An 18,881-nucleotide genomic window follows, 5' to 3' on the forward strand; every position below is an offset into this window, starting at 1 on the left:
AAATTCTGGCATGAAAAATCTTTGGTGTTGAAGATGCAGCTGCACCTTCTGGCTCCGGCAGAGTTCAGAGTGGCTGTGGCAAACGGGTTAATCTCTCTTTGTGTGGATTTCACCTTTCTAACACATCATTTCTTGCTGGTGTTCTCTTAGATACCATAGCTATGATTTACTTCTAACTTCCTAGACAAAGATATATCACTCAGAAAAAAGTGTAACCTATTAAAGGTGACTTCTACTAATGTCACCTGCCCGTTCAGCATCACCTCTTTAGCCTTCCTGCTACAAAGCTATATCCTTCGTGACAGGTGATCTCATCTACTCCCATAGCTCCTCCTGCCCTCACTGTTTCAGTTATGCAAACATACTATCTTCACAGGCGTGTAAACAAAAACACTAAATACAAAACAGTGTCTGAAGGCTGGGAACTTCCTAGTCCTTAGATCTTTAATGTCTTTTAAGTTAGTATTAATTAACCTATTCAAAGTTTAGTATTGTTCTTTAAGAAAAGAGGATATCTATAGAGAGTCTATCTCTTGGTAGCTTAAAGGAGATACTGAGCCTATTCTCTAATTAGAATTCAGAGATCCTTAAGGAAATTTTGGTTAATTGGAAAATATGTATTCCTAAAAAAGCTAAAGCAAAAGCTTTCCAGAGGTGCTTTCATATGTGCATGAATCTTTGCCAACTTGAACATGCCTACTGCCATGGAATAAAAGTGTTTTCTTTGTGTGAATGACTACGGTTGCACCAATCCTATGTGAAAAATAATAGCTCTATGCTTAAGTGAGGTATTCGATATTAAGGGATCTACAAGGTACAAAGTACTTCTTAAAGCATTGAAGCCCATGTTGCAAAAAGTTCACCTACTCCTGTGAAATGCAACTTACACAAAAGTCCAGGAACTTGGTAACTATAAATCGATGAAAGGTTTGTTAAAAACAGAATCTTAAGTGGCAATGAATCTAGTGTCTGCAGACAGTGTAAAACTTATTTGGAAGGACTGGACACGCCAGCCAACTATACATTGTGTAAAATTGATGAAGACATTAAAAGTACAAAGTGTTACATTTTTATATCATTAAGTATTCTGGGAGGTGACTTCAGTCGTGGCTTAAAATAAAAGTAATAGCAATGCCTCTAATCTGTACTGGAGATGGGATAGGAGACTTGCAATCAACCGAGCGCAACTATAAATCTTGTCTTGTTTTCCATTGTGCTTATAATATAGTTATACTAACATAGCTCACATTATTTCCAAAGCTCCCAGTTTGTATATCTACGCATACAGCTACGCACTCCCTGCTAATGACTTTTGCAGACCACTCAAGGAATTTGAAGTGTATTTTCTCATTTATATGTTATACAGGAAAGATGAAAGGAAGAAAAAAGAGATGTTCCTTACCTTTAACCTTTATCTTGCTCTTCATCTGCATCACTGGGCATGCAACTACTGATTTAGATGACAGCAAAGAAGAGGATGTTCTGGGTAAGAGATTACAAAAATGACACATAAAATTATCTCAAACAACAAAAACCACTATGATAAAATGCACTGTAGATGTAATTCTCTACTTGAGAATTTTTCTGGGAAACTTTTGAAAGTGGAACTAACTAAAAATGCACTGTTTTCTAACTAAGAGGGAGATGCTCAGAGTTTTGCATTAAACTGTAGCAAAATTGCCTTCTATAAAGGCTTCTGTTTCCCATGACTTTTGAAACTTCTAATCAAGCATTGTGTTAGATATCAAGATCATTCCTTTAAAGCTCTGCTTTAGGATCCATGGGAAAGTTCAATTTTTAGGGAGAAGAACATGCAACTGGTAAACTTGGGTTTTAGCTCCACGTGCAAATGGAGCAGAAACATGATGAATAACATTGTAGACTGATGTTATGCTGTCCTGCGCACAACTCTTGAATCACAGTTAATTTGCAAAGTTTGGTCTAAAGATGATGCAATTGCTACCCTAGTTGTTTTTCTGGGCCTTGAAGAAGCTCTTTGTACAGCCCCAAATGATTTGATATTGCTGGATAAATAAAAACTCACCAGTTAGATTTTTGTGAGGAAAAAATACTGTCAGAAGCGTGACTTAAAACTGGGGATGTTCTCAGATTCTTACCATTGTAAGATCATTATTTACTTTCACTTCATTGAAATCAAGTAAGCTTGATCAAACTTCTATACTGGATATCATTGTGAAAGATATATTTATTTCCTCCCAAACAATTTTGAGAAAGCAGATGAGTGGAAATTTTTTTTTGAGGCATACTAAAATATTCTTCTTTCCTATGAGAAAATGATTTAAAATTGTGATGTCTTTCTTAAGCTGCAGAGAACTATGCATTGGATACTTCTCCCATTTGACAGGTCTGATTTTGAAACCTAACTGGGAATACTACAAATGAAGCTAGTGCTTTAGGACCATGTCACAATTAGTCACTACAATTTAAGATAGGCACCATTCCGCATTAAGCATATACTTAGCATGGATGTTTAGTCAAGACTGTTTCATACAAAATAAATTTGTTTCTCTTTAACTCTGAAGTACATAAATGCCCTTCTTGTTTAGAGGGTGAAGTCACATTTTTCTTTGCAACTCTTAGTTTTATAAAAATCCTTAGCCTAAGCTTCCAGTTCATGAAGGCCAAGTTGTCTTGCTTGTTAAAATAATACACTTTCTTACCGGAACAAGAAATCTGCTGGATTAATTTTTTTCTTATATTTATTTTGTTTATAAAAGACAATAAGAAAATAATCTCAAGGAAATTAAATAGTCTTGTTATTGGGCATTATTTCATCACTGGTTATTTCACAACCAGTTATTTATTATACAACCAGTAACTGATTTAGTATGAGAAACAGTTCTGAACTTTTGGGCTTGTATTCCAAAGTAAAAAACAATCAAATGTGGTGCTTAGAAATTAAACCAGGACCCTGGTTTTGTGACTACTGAAGACTCAGTTGCAGAGTTTACAAAAAACAGTATTTTTGCAGTACTCTGTTTCTATAAAATGAATTGATTGTTGCTAATTAGAATTATATTTGTGGTTTGTTAAGTGAATTTCTGTTCTCAGTGAATTTAACTGTGGCAATTTTGTAGACTACAATTTCACTGATATCATTTATTTCCTGAGTTAGATGGTTATATAATATTGACATATTTTACCCTAGAATTCAATAACTTTCAGATATTAAAGGATAAAATAAGTTGTGTGTATCCATTATTCGTAATGTCATGCTTTTGAATCACATTGGGTACAAGCGCTTTGTGAATTTAAGAGGGGTTTTTTTTGTCTGTTAGTATTTAAATTACAGCAATAATTAAGGTTGTAAGTCAAGTCCAGTGGGATAAAAAAAGATCCTCAATTTGTTCTCTTCTGGCAAAGTCTGTCATTTTTGCACCAATAAGTAAGGGTAATAACAAAAATAAAAGATATAAAAATAACTGGTTTATGTATGTTGTTCAGTAATACTTTATGTGGTTGGGAGTGCTTTAGCTGATGTGCCAAAGCCTGAGGAAAATGACTCATAAGTTGAATGCTCTTTTTATTCGTATGTGAAAGTTTATCAAGAATAAATGTGACTGCTTAAAGAAAGGGTAGGAAACACATGGGTAGGAAGAGCACAGAACAGTGTGCGGGTGGGAAGCTGTCAAACTGACAAAGACAGAGAGAGAAGAAACAACTATTCATTTGTGACAAGGTGCTTAGTATTGATATCACTTATCAGAGAGACATGTACAAGAAAGCCTGGAAAGATGATAGTATATCTTTATAAGTAAGGATAATCATAAAAACTCCTATAAGGTTGAGAACCCATAACCTAAGCAAACAGAACCAGAATGTATTTTGCATAAAATTCAGAAATACTCCTGACCAAGTTTTATTTTCCCAATCTAATTTATATTGTTCTGTTCTGAAAAGTAACTCTGCAATAATACTATTGTCTTTAATATTTATTGTGCCATAGGAATAGTAAAGAAATGAATTCACTTTCTAACTAAAAGGATGTATTTTTAACAACCAGCCCTGCAGACTATCCTTAAGAGTCTGAAAGTCAAGTTAGAGTCTTTTATTCTGCCTACAGCCAGGGGGAAAAGTATCATTTTTACTTTTATTAATGTAAGAGGATTAGAGATGTTATTCACCACTTCTGGTTTTGTAATATTATACTGCTTACTAGTAAAGTGATAACAGTGCTGTGCATTGATCATATTAGGTCAATGTGCTCAGGGCTACAACATGACTAACTGCAGATTATTACAGATCTCACAATGAAATTACTTCATGTTAGTTAATAGTGACTGTTCATGTGTTAAACAGCCATGTCTTGAGTTGCAAAAGTTGCTATGTGAATGACAGTAGGTGTGAGAATGGCTGTGATGTGTAGGAACAGTCTTGGCCAGTGTCTTGTTTCTGACAGTTGCCAAAATTTGGAAGACTGTCGGGATGGAGGAAGAACGTAGTGACATAAAATATCTGCACTAAACTTGTTCTCATTGTGACCCATTTCATCAGCATTACTTTGCACTTGTAACAAACTATGGAGTGGAAATATTGTTAAGACACAGCAGTGGACACTTAGTGCCTTCTGTTATGAAAACCTACATAGCTGATACAATGAAGTCACTAAAATAAAAAATTGAGGAGAGGGGAGAAGGAGGAGAGGAGGTTTTGCTTTGCTTTATGTTGGTTCTAGTATGGCAAGTAATAACTTGTGTGTGACAGTGAGCATCAGCTGTAACCATTATTTAATGTATTTCTAGTAAAACAAACTCAATTTTCTTGTTCTAGGGTAGTACAGTCCTATAAATCTATGGATTTTTTCTAAGTTTATTTGGACCAAATGCCTAAACGGGATGAGTAATAAATATCCAACAGGGCCAAATGCAATGTGGAGGATTAAACTAATTTTCTTTTTAAAAAGGACAAATGTAACATGCTATACTTAAGAAGAAGAATCAATGCATTCATAAATATAAAGTGGAAAATAACTGTTGAAGCACCTGTATAACAAGATTATATGTGCTGGAAAGTAAGTGGAAGTTGCAGACCATTACAAAAATAATGCAATGCTGTTGTAAAAAAAAAGGCAAGTAATTCTGTGTTCTGTTAACAAAAAACCCAAAGGATAATTATTCCACTCTATTTAGCATCAGTAATATCTCAGGTAGAGGATTATGTTCAGCTCTGGGCAGCACTCTTCAACAGTAATCCAGACCAACAGGAAAAGATCCAAAGGAGAGGTGTAAGAGGATTAGAAAGCAAGGCCAATAAAAAGATTGGAAGAAATTAGTTTATTTAGTATAGACATAATTAAAAGGAGACAAAAGTCTTGCAAAAGAAAGCAGACCAGAGGCAGGCTACTGAAGTGATGCAGAGAGCGCTAGGGGGCTGCTGCACCACGAAGGCTTCAAGCAGCCTGGGAAGGGGCTGAACCTGGAGAGCCCAAAGTAAAGGCTGAGAGTGCAGAAGGCCACTTTCTCTTCTGCAGCAGCCTTAAATCGCAAGACATGAATGGTGGATTAGAAAATAAAAACAAATTTACCATATATATGGTTCTAAATTATTCTGCCTTTGCACTGAAGGAAGTACAAAATGATTTAATATGTGATAAAGAATATTTAGACTGTATATCACAAAAAAGGCCTGGCTTGCAAGAAGGGTAGTGTAATCCTGGAACTGACTGCTTCAGCTTGCTGGGAGTCTTACTTCACTGGAGTTTTTTAAGAACAATTTGGACATCTGTCAGAAAAGGTCTCAAGCTATTTATCCCATAGAAATATGCCAAAACTTGAATGAGAAACTCCATTAAAATTCCTTCCAGTTTTAATGTCCCATGTTTCTATTGAAGAATACTCACTGACCTTCCTGACAGACATCTTCCCTAAATGTCATATCCTGTACTTTTCACACAGGACCTAAAATGTAGTAGGAACATTCTGTTCTAGTGTTCAAGAGCAGAGGAGGCCTTGTACTAAGAGTCACTTTTTTCTCAAGGTGTATTCCACATGTGAAATGTGTACAGAGAGATTTGTATCCATGCAGATTTACTGGCCAAACACTCATGCTTGCCTTCTCATCTGCTGTGCTAATCTGCGAAGGAAAGCTTGTTTTGTGTCATCTGTGTAAATTAAGTGTTCCCAGGTGTAAAACAATGGGGAAGAATTCTTCCACTGTTCCCAGACACAAGAAAGATTCAGTTCCCATGAATCCCTTTGAGACTTCTTTCTTCAGAGTCACTTGGCTGTTGTTCAAAGTTGGAGGGTTTGGCCCCTAGGGGTTTCACAGGGTACAGATTTTAGCTGAAGTGTGGTAACTTTCTAGCACTCCTAAGAAAATAATTGTCTGATTGCCAAAAAGTGTGACACAGATAGTCATTAGGTTTGCAGCAGATGTCAGTACATCTGACAGTGGTAACAGTTACAGTGTTACTGCAGAGGAAAGGCCTTGAGAGGTAAGCAAAACAATGATTTAGTTTTGTGGCTCTGATGAGCAATAGGCTACGAGTTGAGACCAGCAAGTTCCCAAGATGAACGCTACTAAGCCATTTGTTCATTGTCTTTGTGTAGTTTTGCAACTATGCTTACACACTATTTCTGTTTTGATAGCCCACACTGATGTGGCATAATGTAGCAAGCAAAATGAGCTGACATAACCCTATGTCTGAAATTCCAGTAGTTAGGAAACCTAGTAAGTTTTCATAACCTCTTCTAGGCTGAACTGGGTCTCTGACACAGATCATGTAGGAGATCTCATTTCTTGTGTGCCAAGAAAATAACATGTTTATAAACCAGCTGCCAGCCCTCACCCCAACCGTATTTGAGTTGGATCAGTTTCTGTGGAGCTCTGAATGTTTGATGTTTATAATTTCAGGAGTTATTCCAAAAGTTACTGAAAACGTTGGTGTTTTGAAGGCATTTTTTCCCTATTACTGAGTGGGGGAATTCCAAAGTTTAATTTTGCAATGCAGTATCCTCTCAGCTTTTCAAGTTGAGCCTTTTAAAGTCCCTTCCAAAGGATTCCCAAACCTGTTGGAGAACTTTAGGCCTTTAAGGTCTGACGTGGAGTCTCTTGTGACTTCTAAATCCTAATTCTTCATGGACTCAGGAAGACCCAGATAGGGACACTGGCAAGAAACAAAACTCAGAAATCTGTTTGGCAAGCTGAACTCCATAGGAAGTTTACTGAATCTAATGTCTCTTAAAAATGTTTCTTTTAATTCATCCACATTTCCTATTAGGCAGTCTTCAATAATATTTTCAAATCTATTTTCCTTACTTCAAAATCTGTAAATGTAATTTCACTAATGAGTAAACAGTGACAAACTATTTTAGGGACTGAATATTTAATGACAATTTTGAAATTAATCATCTTAATGCGTATTTTAACACCAAACTGTCTGGTTTTGGAAGATCTAACTGTGTGCTACAATTTTTGTGTTGTTGGTAGTTGTGTAATAAAAGTTGTTAATTTTTTAAGGATTTAAGTGTTACAATTTAAAAGATTTTAGTGCTGAAAATTGTTTCTTTCCTGTAGATTTAACGATTATAAGTGACTCAGAATAAAATTAGTCAACTTCATGCAGATTTATCTCAACTGTGCATTTCATTTAAAGATTACATAATAAGGCAAATTTTATACATTAAAATTAGATATCCACAGAGCAGATAGGTAGTAGTTATACTACTAATTTCCTTTTTACCATGTCATAAAGCCTGATTTTTGTGGTTTCTTTTAATTGAAACTTAATCTAGTTATTAGTAGGAAGCTGTGCAATGACCATGTAAACTCTCATCCTCATCCTTTTATTTTCTCCTGTTTCCTGGGCCACCATAATCAGCAGTGATAGATACTTCTGCGTATGCATGTTAAGAGACACCAATATTCTGATTAGCTCTGGGAGAATGAATGAAAAATGTCAGGTCCCTTCTGGCTGCTATCACAAGCACACAAGCTCTGTAAAGCTTTCAAAATCCTCTAGGGTAAAATAGTTCCTTAGAAAAACAACAAAGGAAAAGATATGAAACTATATATTGATAAGCAAACAGTACCACAAACTGGATGGTCTGTCAGAATTTCATTGTATACGTTGACAGTGTAAAATTTTGCTAGTGTTCTTCACAGCATATATGACCATTTTTACAAAAAATTCATTTACCTAATAAAGTATATTCAAAGACATAGAAATGACACAATTTGAAAAGATACTGTTTCTTTTCACCTCAACTTTCTAGTTGTGTACTTCTTAGGTCTTGAAAGCTCTAATGCAAGAAGAGTGAGATCAGAGAAAGACAGTATGATGAGCTGTCAATTGTACCGGATGGGTTTATGCACCACTGAAGTGTGATCTGATAGGGGAGTGGTGCCCTCTGCAGGGCTGTCTTGCTTAGTTCATCGCGCACTGCTTGCTACGAGATGTCTTTATGAGCTGTGTTCACTACTTAGAAGTGCATGGAAGCGAGCACAAGGAACCCTCTTTCTGCCTTTTTTATGCAGGGGTAGTCATTGTGTCTTTGGGAGCTACTAGGATTTTCTCAATGTGTTTGTTATTCAGAATTGCCCACTAGCTCCTGTGAGTAAACCACTACCCTTAGCTATTTAGAGATTTATGATGAGGAGTTAAAGTTTATAACATGAGCTGTTCTGGTTGAAAATTGAAACCAGACATTTGATTTGGTTCAGTGGAATTTGTGTTCCAATGCAGATGATGATTCTCTTTTTACATCTATGTTTAGTGCGTTCAGAGCTTTACATTCAGATGTTATGCAGTGCCTCTCTAGCAGGAGACAAGCAGTCTCATTTGAAGTTATACTGTGCAGTGAAGCAAACTAACTTAGTAACAGTTATTCTACTCCTTGTCTGTATTACAGATGGTGCTTTACCACCACTGAAACTAGGGCATTCAGTCTGTGCCATGAAAGCGGATGAAGGTCCATGCAAAGCAATCCATGTGCGCTATTACTTCAATATTCAAAGCCGTGAGTGTGAAATATTTGAATATGGTGGATGCCATGGCAATGAGAACAACTTTCTAACACTGGAAGAATGTCAGAAGAAGTGTGTGGCAACAGGCTAGTACCCATTCTTTTATCCTTTTATTAGTTCTTCATTTGCATCTGTTATTTTTCATCCACAAACCACATGAATTTTGGAAGTAGAGACCCTCTTCAATTCCTATTAATACAGTAATGTAGTGCCTCTAATTATGTTCCTAAGTATTATACTATGTTGTAGTAATCTGAATTATTTTATATTGTGCAAGCAAACATTCAGGATTTTGAAAGATAAGTGTGAATTTTTATTACTGGACTTGTGGAATAGAGACACCAATGCAAGAAAGCTTATTTTCTAGCTAGAGCCCTGTTTTGAATGAGTCCTTAAAATGAAATTGATTTTGAGGCTGGGCTAAACTGGTGGGCAGCACAGATGTTCTTTATTGCTTTCAGAGTATTTAACTTGATTTTTGATCCCAGGTTTCTCCTTCAGTTGAAAAGCTGATAGAAGCTGTCCAAAATCTTGAACATCTGCTACAATTCAACATAACTAGAACCACAGTAGTAAATAATTCTCATTAAAAATGTCAGTTATAGCTGTTTGTCATAAAAGATCTGTTTTGTTGAAAACTCATCAATTAATCAGTAGAAAGAGGAAAACGAGAACCAAAATATGATACACAGTAGAATTTGTAGAAAGTGCCTTGTGAATGCTGGTTTTGCTATTAAAAATGATCCTTGTAATTAACTAAGGCTTCCAGCCTTGTGAAGGTGACCAACTCCTGTTCCTCACAGCAGTGTATGGAAGTCAGAAGATTCTTAAAATTGGAGGTTAATGCCAGTGGAGCTAGAAATTTGACAAGCTCATATTTTTAGAGACTGAAAGAATCAAAGTCTTCTTGAGACTTTCCTTTGGATACCTAATATGGATCTTACTTTCATGGAAATTAGATGGAACGTGTCTGGCTGTGTACAGAGAAAGTGATAGAAAAGGAGATACTGAGGGGAGGCAATAGAAACAGAAAGAAAATTCTCTAAAGAGCTCTTTAGAGGTGTGTGTTAACCCTCAGAGAGTATACAACTATGTGGATTTTTCCCAAGTGAATTCATACATTGGATTTTCATTTATTTAGACTTTGAGGTAAGATGGAAGGATTCATTCTCAATAGAAGGCACTTTTCAGTCACAAATGCCTTGCTCAGCAGCAAATTGGGTCATTAAATGTTATCGAGCTCAAGACAGTGATGCTGGGCAATCCTGCAGTAGAGAACAGTTTACAGGTTATTCTGAGGTTGAGTAACACAATCAGATGAAAATTGTTCATCTCTCCTGCCTATTAGAGATGTGCTCTGGTAACATCCTACTGCTGTGTAGATCTCAGTAGGTGTCGCTTTGTTTCCCACGTTTTCATAATTCATTCTACCCCTGAGCCCTTCCATAAAACTGGAAATCTGATGATGTGCTATAGGTACTTAGTTGGCTTGCAGAATATAAATTTCTACCGTCTAGGATTAACAAAGGCCTCTTTGAAGCACAGCAAGTTTATATATGTTATAAAAAATACTTCCAGAAATTTCAGATTAGAAAATTTATTTCGGAAGCTCCTTTTTAGATTTTCTGACCCAAACAGGCTATATATGTAAGACAAGCTGATTTATAGCATCATCCTTTGTCTGTAATAAATGTAAATGTCTCTGTTACCCATCTCCCATCCTTTTCAGAATTCATATCTAGGTATTATTTAGATCTGACCTTGAATCTGTTGCATCTTCTGTCTCACAACACATCTGTATTTCCTGATAAAAATTACTGTGAGTTGTGTCACTACATTTATTCTAGACATCAAAGTAAGTGCCTGCCTCCCGCCCCGGTGTCAGAGTAATGGCTGGGACTGATGTGCACATTACCCTAAGTAATATTTTAATAATGTTTGTTAGTTATAATGCTTCTAATCCTCAGATATGCAAACATTAACTGATCACATCAATAAGTCAGGTACTGTAGATAAGCAATTTATTATCTTGCCTTTCACTGACAGAAAAAGAAAGGTGGTAAGGTAACAGAAAAGTAAGTGAAGTCCATAAACTGTGTTATAATCAGAGCTAGCAGTACAGCTCAGGGTATCTGGCATTTACTTGACTAGTAGGTATAATCTCTTCTCTTCTGACTGTATGACCTTCCGCAAGGTTGATCAAGTTTTTCAACTAGTTACAGGTGTTTAAAATGAAAGGAAAAATTACTAAAAAGTTTTTGCAGGTTCTTTGTTTCCTTATACTTCTTTTCAGTTACCCATATAGGTAGCTGATGTTTCCTTGCAGATGTATTTATGTAATAGAATAATTTGTTTGAATCTAAACTAGTGCAACAGCAGCACATGTCATAGTCCAGCATAGACTTTGAGAATTTCTCAAGTCTGTAGTTTGGTTCTTTGACTTGGACTGTTCTCCATCTGTATCCAGTCCATCCACATCAAGGGAAAGAATGAGTGAGTATTATTACACATTGAGTTTATTATGTATTTCTAGTAAGACAATTTCCAATGGTGTTTACAATTTATAGAGTAAAGCAGGACTGCTTTCTTACTTAGACAAAGTGAACCGGAATAAGGTGGCTGAGTGGAGCAAGGCCTCAACGGGACTGTATGTATAAATAATAGCAAAATTTAATCTGAAGTGTTGTACGTGAGCACAAAGTTACACTGGTTAGGAACTGTTGGAAGAACAGCTATCAGAGGAAAATCCATTCTTCTTAAAAGGTATCAGTGGTCTTGATTCCTTTGATCTTTCCAGTGAGGAGACTATGCGTTTCATTTAGTCACTTAATACTAAGTCAAGGCATTATTTACCATTCACACCTATTTTCTGATCTGCTGACACCACCATGCATTTCTATTATTGTACCTGGCACGACAGACAATCCACTTGGGGGGGAAAGCACAAATATGAACCTTAAATTTTAGAATGAATGCAGATTTCACTTCTTTTTCTAATCAGTTATGTTTTGCTTTCAAACAATCACATGCTTATAAAACTATTGGGATGGAAAAAACACTACAAAATTTCACTAACAACTTGTCAAAGCGCAAAAGATCAGATCACTGCATTCTTTAACAGAATGGTAATTTTTCAGTGCATTTTACTCTAAGCATTAATTTGAAACTTATCTTTTGATGGCTTCTGACAAGACCTGCTAATGAGCCTCAGAGACCAGATGTGCTCCAGGGAAGAAGTGGCAAGAATCAGTCACAGTCTCACTCTGTTTTCAGGAGTCATACATGGGTAAATGTAGTGCTAATGATATTAAAACAAAGTATATCTTGAAATGACATCCCATCGAGGAAAAATGATACAGAAATCATAATTCCTTAGTTACTAAATAACGTATCTAGCATTTCAAGTAAGAAAAAAAAAAAGATGACCTAGAGAAAAGCGCCTTCTCGAATGTAAACATCTTGCCCTAAATGCAAGCACACACAAAGTCAATGAAACTCTGTCCTACTTGGATCCGAAACGGGTCTTAAGCCAACTCTTACTGAACTGGCTGAGAAGAGAAAGAACCTTTACGTCAGCAATTCAGTTTGTTTTCACGTTGAAGTTTCAGATACCACTAGAAGTGCAGATTACTACTTTGGTGCTCATGTACCTGTATTTGTTTTTTTAGAAACCAGTTAGGTTAAAAGCTGTTTACAATATTGTTCTTTCTCCAGGCTATACTATTTGTGTCTTGGATTCTTCTTATCTGATTAAAAAAAAAGATATAACAGCAAGACAGAATTCAAGTAATATGTTTCTAAGTCTTCATAAGGAACTACTGGATAGGAGCAGATGACAGTTCTTGGCAGAAAATCAAAGCAAGCAGAAATTTATTACAGAGGAATGCAAGATCAAGGCTATGCTTAACCAGTATGCAGAACTAAGACAAAAATGAAGTTTTGTTCCTTTTCTACCTCTGATGTTTTGTTTTTACATCTCTAAAAATTGACCTATCAAAAGTTCTGCCTGTTCTTCCTGTTTGGGAACCGAACGCTATAATATTTAAAGAAAGCAAATAGCCTTGTGCTGGTTATAGCATAGCTTATAATCAGTAACAAATTTCAGATTTCTTGTATCAAGGCCTAAGTGATAATTCTGGTATCTCTATATCTGGGTCATTTTCTCCAAGCAGAATATGCCAGTTTTGGTGCTTGTTAGTAGAAAAGGTAGGGATGTAGTACTTGAGGTTTAAAAGGTAGGTGTTGGTCTTGCTTCCAATTTGGGCTGAATGTTGCCACCTACCAAACTGGGTGTAAAAGACTTATATTTAGCTTTTGGTAATCATTACCCCCATAAAGGTTTATGGCTAAAGAAACTGATGTCTTTCCTGTACTTAACCCAGAATTTGGGGGCAGATTTTTGAGTATTAATTAATATTACTTATTCTGTATGGTTATCCAGAAAATATCTCTCTGTCAGAATTGAATAATGATATTTTCATCAGCATTCAAGACAGATTAATATCATTTTAAGGAGTTGAAAATTATTCAAATTGTGGTATTAATACTTTGTGTAGTAATTGTCTGTTTATCTGAGAAATGGCCTTTCTAGACTTAAAATTCTAGACTTAATTCAAGACTTAAAATTGTCATAGGGCTTCCATGAGTTGTAAGTTTGTATCATGGATTTAACTGATTTTTTTTTCCCCCCCCTATGGACAACCAGCTTAATAGTTTCTTTCCGTATTTATTAAATTTTCAGCACAGAAATTAATGAAACTTGCTACTGAACTCCACAGTTAATACGTACATAGAGGTTCAAAAAATGAATGTTGACACTGTTGTTCTAAGAGAATAACCTTCCTTAAAAGGCATTTTCTTCACTTCTATGGTGCTTTGTTTAGAAAATTGTGATTAATCTGTTTCTAGTTGTGGCTCCACAAAGTTTAATGAATACAATCGTTCAAAATAAAAAATTGAAAGTTCTTGATTAGCATTCAGTGTTAGAAAGACCTGGGATCTAGGATGTGAAGACAGGTCATCTTTTTTCTGTCAGCAGGCTGGGTTTTGGTACTTTTACATCTCATATCTGGTTTTGGGTTTCAACTGGACCCACAGCATGTTTACTATGCTTGGAGCAGGGTTTTTTGCAGGACTGCAGCTGACAGTATCTCATGCAAAACAAGCAACTTCCTGGTAATTTGGAGTCTTTGTCCTAAATTCTGGTTTAAAGGCTAAGACAGAGGGCTAACCTGAAAAGGGCGGGGTTGACAGATAAAGAATTTGGAATTAAATGTATCCAAAAGTCATGATCGGTTGCCATGAGTGAAGATCTATAAAATTATTTCTTCAATCTACTGTTGCTATTTTGACTAATAACTCTTATTTTGATCCTGACGTACATGTTGGATCAATATCTGGAAGAGATCTCCTGGACCAAATCCTGTACTGGCATATAATTTGCATAATTCCATAGGATAAAACTGAAAGTTACTTAAAATGAGAACTGGCTTAGTGTCTACATCTTGGTACTCAGCCCAAGTATAGTATTTAGTGTATGCATAATAGTGATCAAAGACTTTGCAAGTGTTGAATCTGCTATGAGGAACTGGAGTAATAAAGGCTTATTATTTCTGTATTCTCTGAATGAATAACAGCAGATAAAATGGTTTGGTGGCACAGACACTGTATGGTGTCAACCATCAGCCGGAAAACAAAGTAAACTAGTAAGATAACCCACTTTTGCCAACATAATTGAGTAAAAAAACCCAGATAATTCAGTAGGTTCTTTTTGTTAAATCTGGCTCTGTCTGTGCAGTTTTGTAGTATATTATATTAATCTTACTTAATGTTTCCAGTATTTATTACTGCAGGAAGACCACTATTTAGTAACTGTAGAAATCAGACTGAAAAGAGAGTATGAGTGATAGGAAAATGCTTAAAAATAAAGAAAAATCTAAGAGATACTCAGACAATTATCACTGTGAAGAATGTAGTGGTCAAGATTGCTAAAAATAATCTTAAAGGAAGTTAAGAGATATGCATACAAATCCTGAAGAAGTAATGTGAATGGTCAAAGTGTCTGATTTTCCAATATTAAGCACAAACACAAGAATAAATGAACCAACATGAGTGAATTGCCAGGCTCACTAAATCAGAACAACTTTTTAAAGTTTTTGAATAAATAAGCCATCACAGACAGAACGGAGTAATTCCCAGAACTGATTGAAGTCAGTACAAGAGGGTTCGGAGAGCCCCAACTACAGGTTTGCCACTCAAAGACTCTCTAAGACAGTGTTAAGATTCAAGATGCCTAGTTCTGACTTAAGTCTCCTAGGAATCAGCTACATTTTTTGTTTCTTATGCCCAGTACTCACCACTTCAGGCAATAAAAAATTACTTTTAAGAGAAGTTTGCCTGTAGGCTCCATTGTTTACTGGATATGGATGGAACCACAAATGTCATCACTAGCACAAAGGTCCTAATTTTCAAGGCAGTGAATATGTATCTTAGGTTACTTAAGCTTCTAACATGGGAAAATACCTACTGATAAAAGGTTCTGGACATGACAGCAATTCTAATGTCTATTGTTTACACTGCAGATCTACTCAGAAATACAGTTTGTTTACAAAGAAGAAATTAACTTAGCTGTGGATTTGGATTTTTGTCGTTTCAGAAGCAAAAAGACACTGTTGACATGATAGTAAGATTGAAATATTCTAGGCCTGTATAAACTCACAATAAATTCTTCCTGTTCTGTGCCAGAAGAGTCAAGATCATATGCCAAAGTATGATTGCTGATATTGGCCTGAAGGGGACAGCTGAGTGAAATTAGTGAAATGGCCTGATGTGAGTGTCCATTGTTTAGGTCACAGGTTTAAATGCTGAAGGCATAGCCTCCTACTAATAGGAAGCACTGGAAATATGTTCAAACAAATTATATGTCACTCTTAAAGTGCATGTCATGTCTTTAAATAGTATTTTTTTTAAGGATACCAGCTACATTGTCCCAGAGATGGAAGGAAAATGTATCATGACAGAATTTCTACCTGATAGATTTGCTTTAAAAATATAGCACAGGCATGTTTCCAGAAGAAAAAAAACTATGGTAGGATTGTGGCACACAAGGGCAGTACAGCTAATGCTAAAAGCTTATTAGTCGTCAGCAGCACCTCTTAAAATAGGACCCACAAAAGGTACATCACTGTATAAAGGATGATTAGAAACACTTGCTCTGGAACATGAGTGGAGAATAAACTGCTACAACTCCTTTTAATTTTGGACTATGAAGAGGTTGATATAAATAGTGGTGGTGGAAGACCTTATTAAAATTACAAATTACAGAAAAGGTGAGGATGCAGATGGTTCAAGCATCTTCTGTTACTGCTTCCATAACAAGGAAAGGCACAGCAGCCACTCTACTTTCCAGCCGGAATTGTTTCCAGTCTGAGGTCTTGCTAGTAGCTACCTCCAAGCTGAGATAGGGCACAGCACTCCTGTATCCCCGACTCTCACCAGCTGGGCAGAGCAACTGTGTCTCACACATAAAGTCACAGAGAGGCTGTAGTGATGTCTTTTAGGTGTATGACTTAGAGGTCTTCTGGGAAACATGGCATGAGAGACTAATGCATGTGATTTAAATTCAGATTAAAGTTTGTACTTCCCTTTGAATTCTCTTTCATTTCATGTTTCAAAGAAAGCTAGACCAGTACACTGAGGCTTTATGAGCACCTCTCTGGAAGGCATGTATCCACTCAAGCAGGAAGAACCATCAGCAGTAGAAAGTAGTTGTAATCTGCTTCTGCTACTCAACTGCTACTCTTGCAATGTACTGTAGGGAATTGATATATTCTTAACAGAGGCTGTGGTAGCTAAGATGGCCCAGGGTCAGGCAAATGCATTGCTTCGTTATAGTATGTTTGATTGCATTTGCTTTCCAGAAGAAATCTTCAAGCAAAGCATTAGCTGTATCACTCTATCCCTTCTTTCCTATGCAAGAGGTCAGTAGGCAAAGGAGAGTTTTAAAGAAACTAGCATTTTATAATGCCATTAAGAAAAGCACAAGTACAAAGTAAAAGTTATGAAGCAATGCAAAAAAGATGACTTAGGTGCTAAGTCCAGAAGCTGCTACTTCATGTTCCTTGCAAAATCTCTGTATTAGAAAATATATAAGCTATCCTTGGCCGTTTTTCTCTCAGATGCCGAAAAATTTTCAGCCCTTATTACACGTTGGCTGAGCCGGTCTCCCCTTGGACTCCTTTGTAGTTTTATGATTAGGCAGTCTCCTAGAAGGGGAAGATTTGTTTTCAATTGCTAAAAAGGAATGTGGGATTGAATTCAGATATCCAGCTTCTTAAGCAAGTACAATACAATCCAGGCTCCTCCCTTAAAAATGACAATGGCAACTTTGTCACTGCTGATCATGCACTGAAAGAACAACGCAAAGAAGTTTGGCGCCTGTACTACCCTAAAGATAGTTGGAAATCCTTTGTCGAATGGGCTTTAATATCATAAACAGCATAATGAAAACTTTACTCAGACACTACATAGCATAGCAAAGGGAATTGGATAGCATGAGAGAGTTCTTTATCGCTAACTGCATCAGCTCCAAATCTGTTAGCAGTATCAGTATCTACAACAGTTAAGTTAGTCTACTAATTACTACTCTTTTGAGGAGTAAGATTACATAATAGAGGATTCTGGTTCCAGTAACATGAAGAGGAATTTCTCTGTTCAATATCGACATAATTTGATTCCAGTACTTTCCATATCCTCAAGTTTACAATATAACAGGTCTTCTCATACAAAGGAAATGATACTTCAGTCCTCTAGAACAAGCTTTTGTGCTACTTCTCTAAGAAAAAGAAGAAAGAAGGGGAAGAGATGCTGTATTCTTCCTCCTCAATGCTCATCATCACTGCTAAGCACCCTGATATCACAGGTGAGACTGAACATGTCTGCTTTTGCTAAACACTTTTCTTTTGATTTATATTGCAGAATTGCCTCGGAAGATGATGTTAGCAAAAATTAAGAAAGGTAATTATGTTTACATAGTAATCTAAAACTTTTACACAATGATAAGGGATTTAGCGTCTTCTGATAAATTTTTTATGTATTGTTCCAAACTATCTCCTAACAAAAATGGCAGTGTCATACTAAAGAGAGTTCTTACTCCTAATCATCTTCTGTATTCATCAAAGACTCTGAGGACAGTTGTTGTCACTGAGGGTGGTAACTGCAATCTCTTCTCCCAAAAATAAACACATCGTGACACCTTTTTTCTTTGTTCGGTAAAGAGAAAAGGAGGACTCTGCAGAGATTCAAGTATATTATAGTTAGCCACGATGTGGAACTCTTAACGTGTGTTTTGAGAATAATCTAAATGTTTCCTCCACTGTTACCAAAAGTGGGAAAAATCACTCTGAAACAGAATTTTTCAAGCATTGCCTGTGTAGGTGCTAACAGAGGTGAGGGCAGATCCCATAATTACACATCAAGCAAGGGGACACCTTTCCCACTCCTGAAGGGACACGCTGTTTACAGAAATTTAAATGCCTGATACCCAGACTTCCTAAATAGCCAATACTTAAGCACCGAGAATCACTTCTCTGAAATACTATTGGTCTGCTGAGGTAGCCTGTGTTCCTAACAAGGATATCTAAGTTTGACACTTAGAATAGAGCTTGTGAAGACTTATTGTACCCTTTCTCTTTGCACGTCAGAGACTTAGCTGGATTGAGCCCAGTGCTGGCAGGCAGAGTTCCCTGAATACAGACTTAAGTAAATTTCTTCACAAGTCACCTCCTCTTTCTCTGCTTACCCTCCTTCATCCCTCCTTCCCCTTGCTTCCTCTTGAATTGCTGTACATTTAACTCTGCAGTAATGCCAATATTTGCACATACATTTTGAAATAGACT

General features: G+C 36.4%; 1 protein-coding gene across 1 annotated transcript in view; it reads left to right on the plus strand.

Annotated features, from left to right (window-relative positions):
* Positions 1–1,371: 1,371 nt before the first annotated feature.
* The window catches only part of TFPI (tissue factor pathway inhibitor (lipoprotein-associated coagulation inhibitor)), a 29,468-nt gene continuing 11,958 nt past the window's right edge, over positions 1,372–18,881 (plus strand). Inside the window, exons 1-3 of the mRNA XM_009701091.1 lie at positions 1,372–1,486; positions 8,871–9,071; positions 17,962–18,000. Coding sequence (XP_009699393.1) covers positions 1,372–1,486; positions 8,871–9,071; positions 17,962–18,000 — 355 coding nt within the window. The remainder of the gene's footprint in view (positions 1,487–8,870; positions 9,072–17,961; positions 18,001–18,881) is intronic.

Source organism: Cariama cristata, unplaced genomic scaffold (assembly GCF_000690535.1).
Source record: "Cariama cristata isolate BGI_N322 unplaced genomic scaffold, ASM69053v1 scaffold865, whole genome shotgun sequence".
Classification (NCBI taxonomy): Eukaryota; Metazoa; Chordata; class Aves; order Cariamiformes; family Cariamidae; genus Cariama; species Cariama cristata.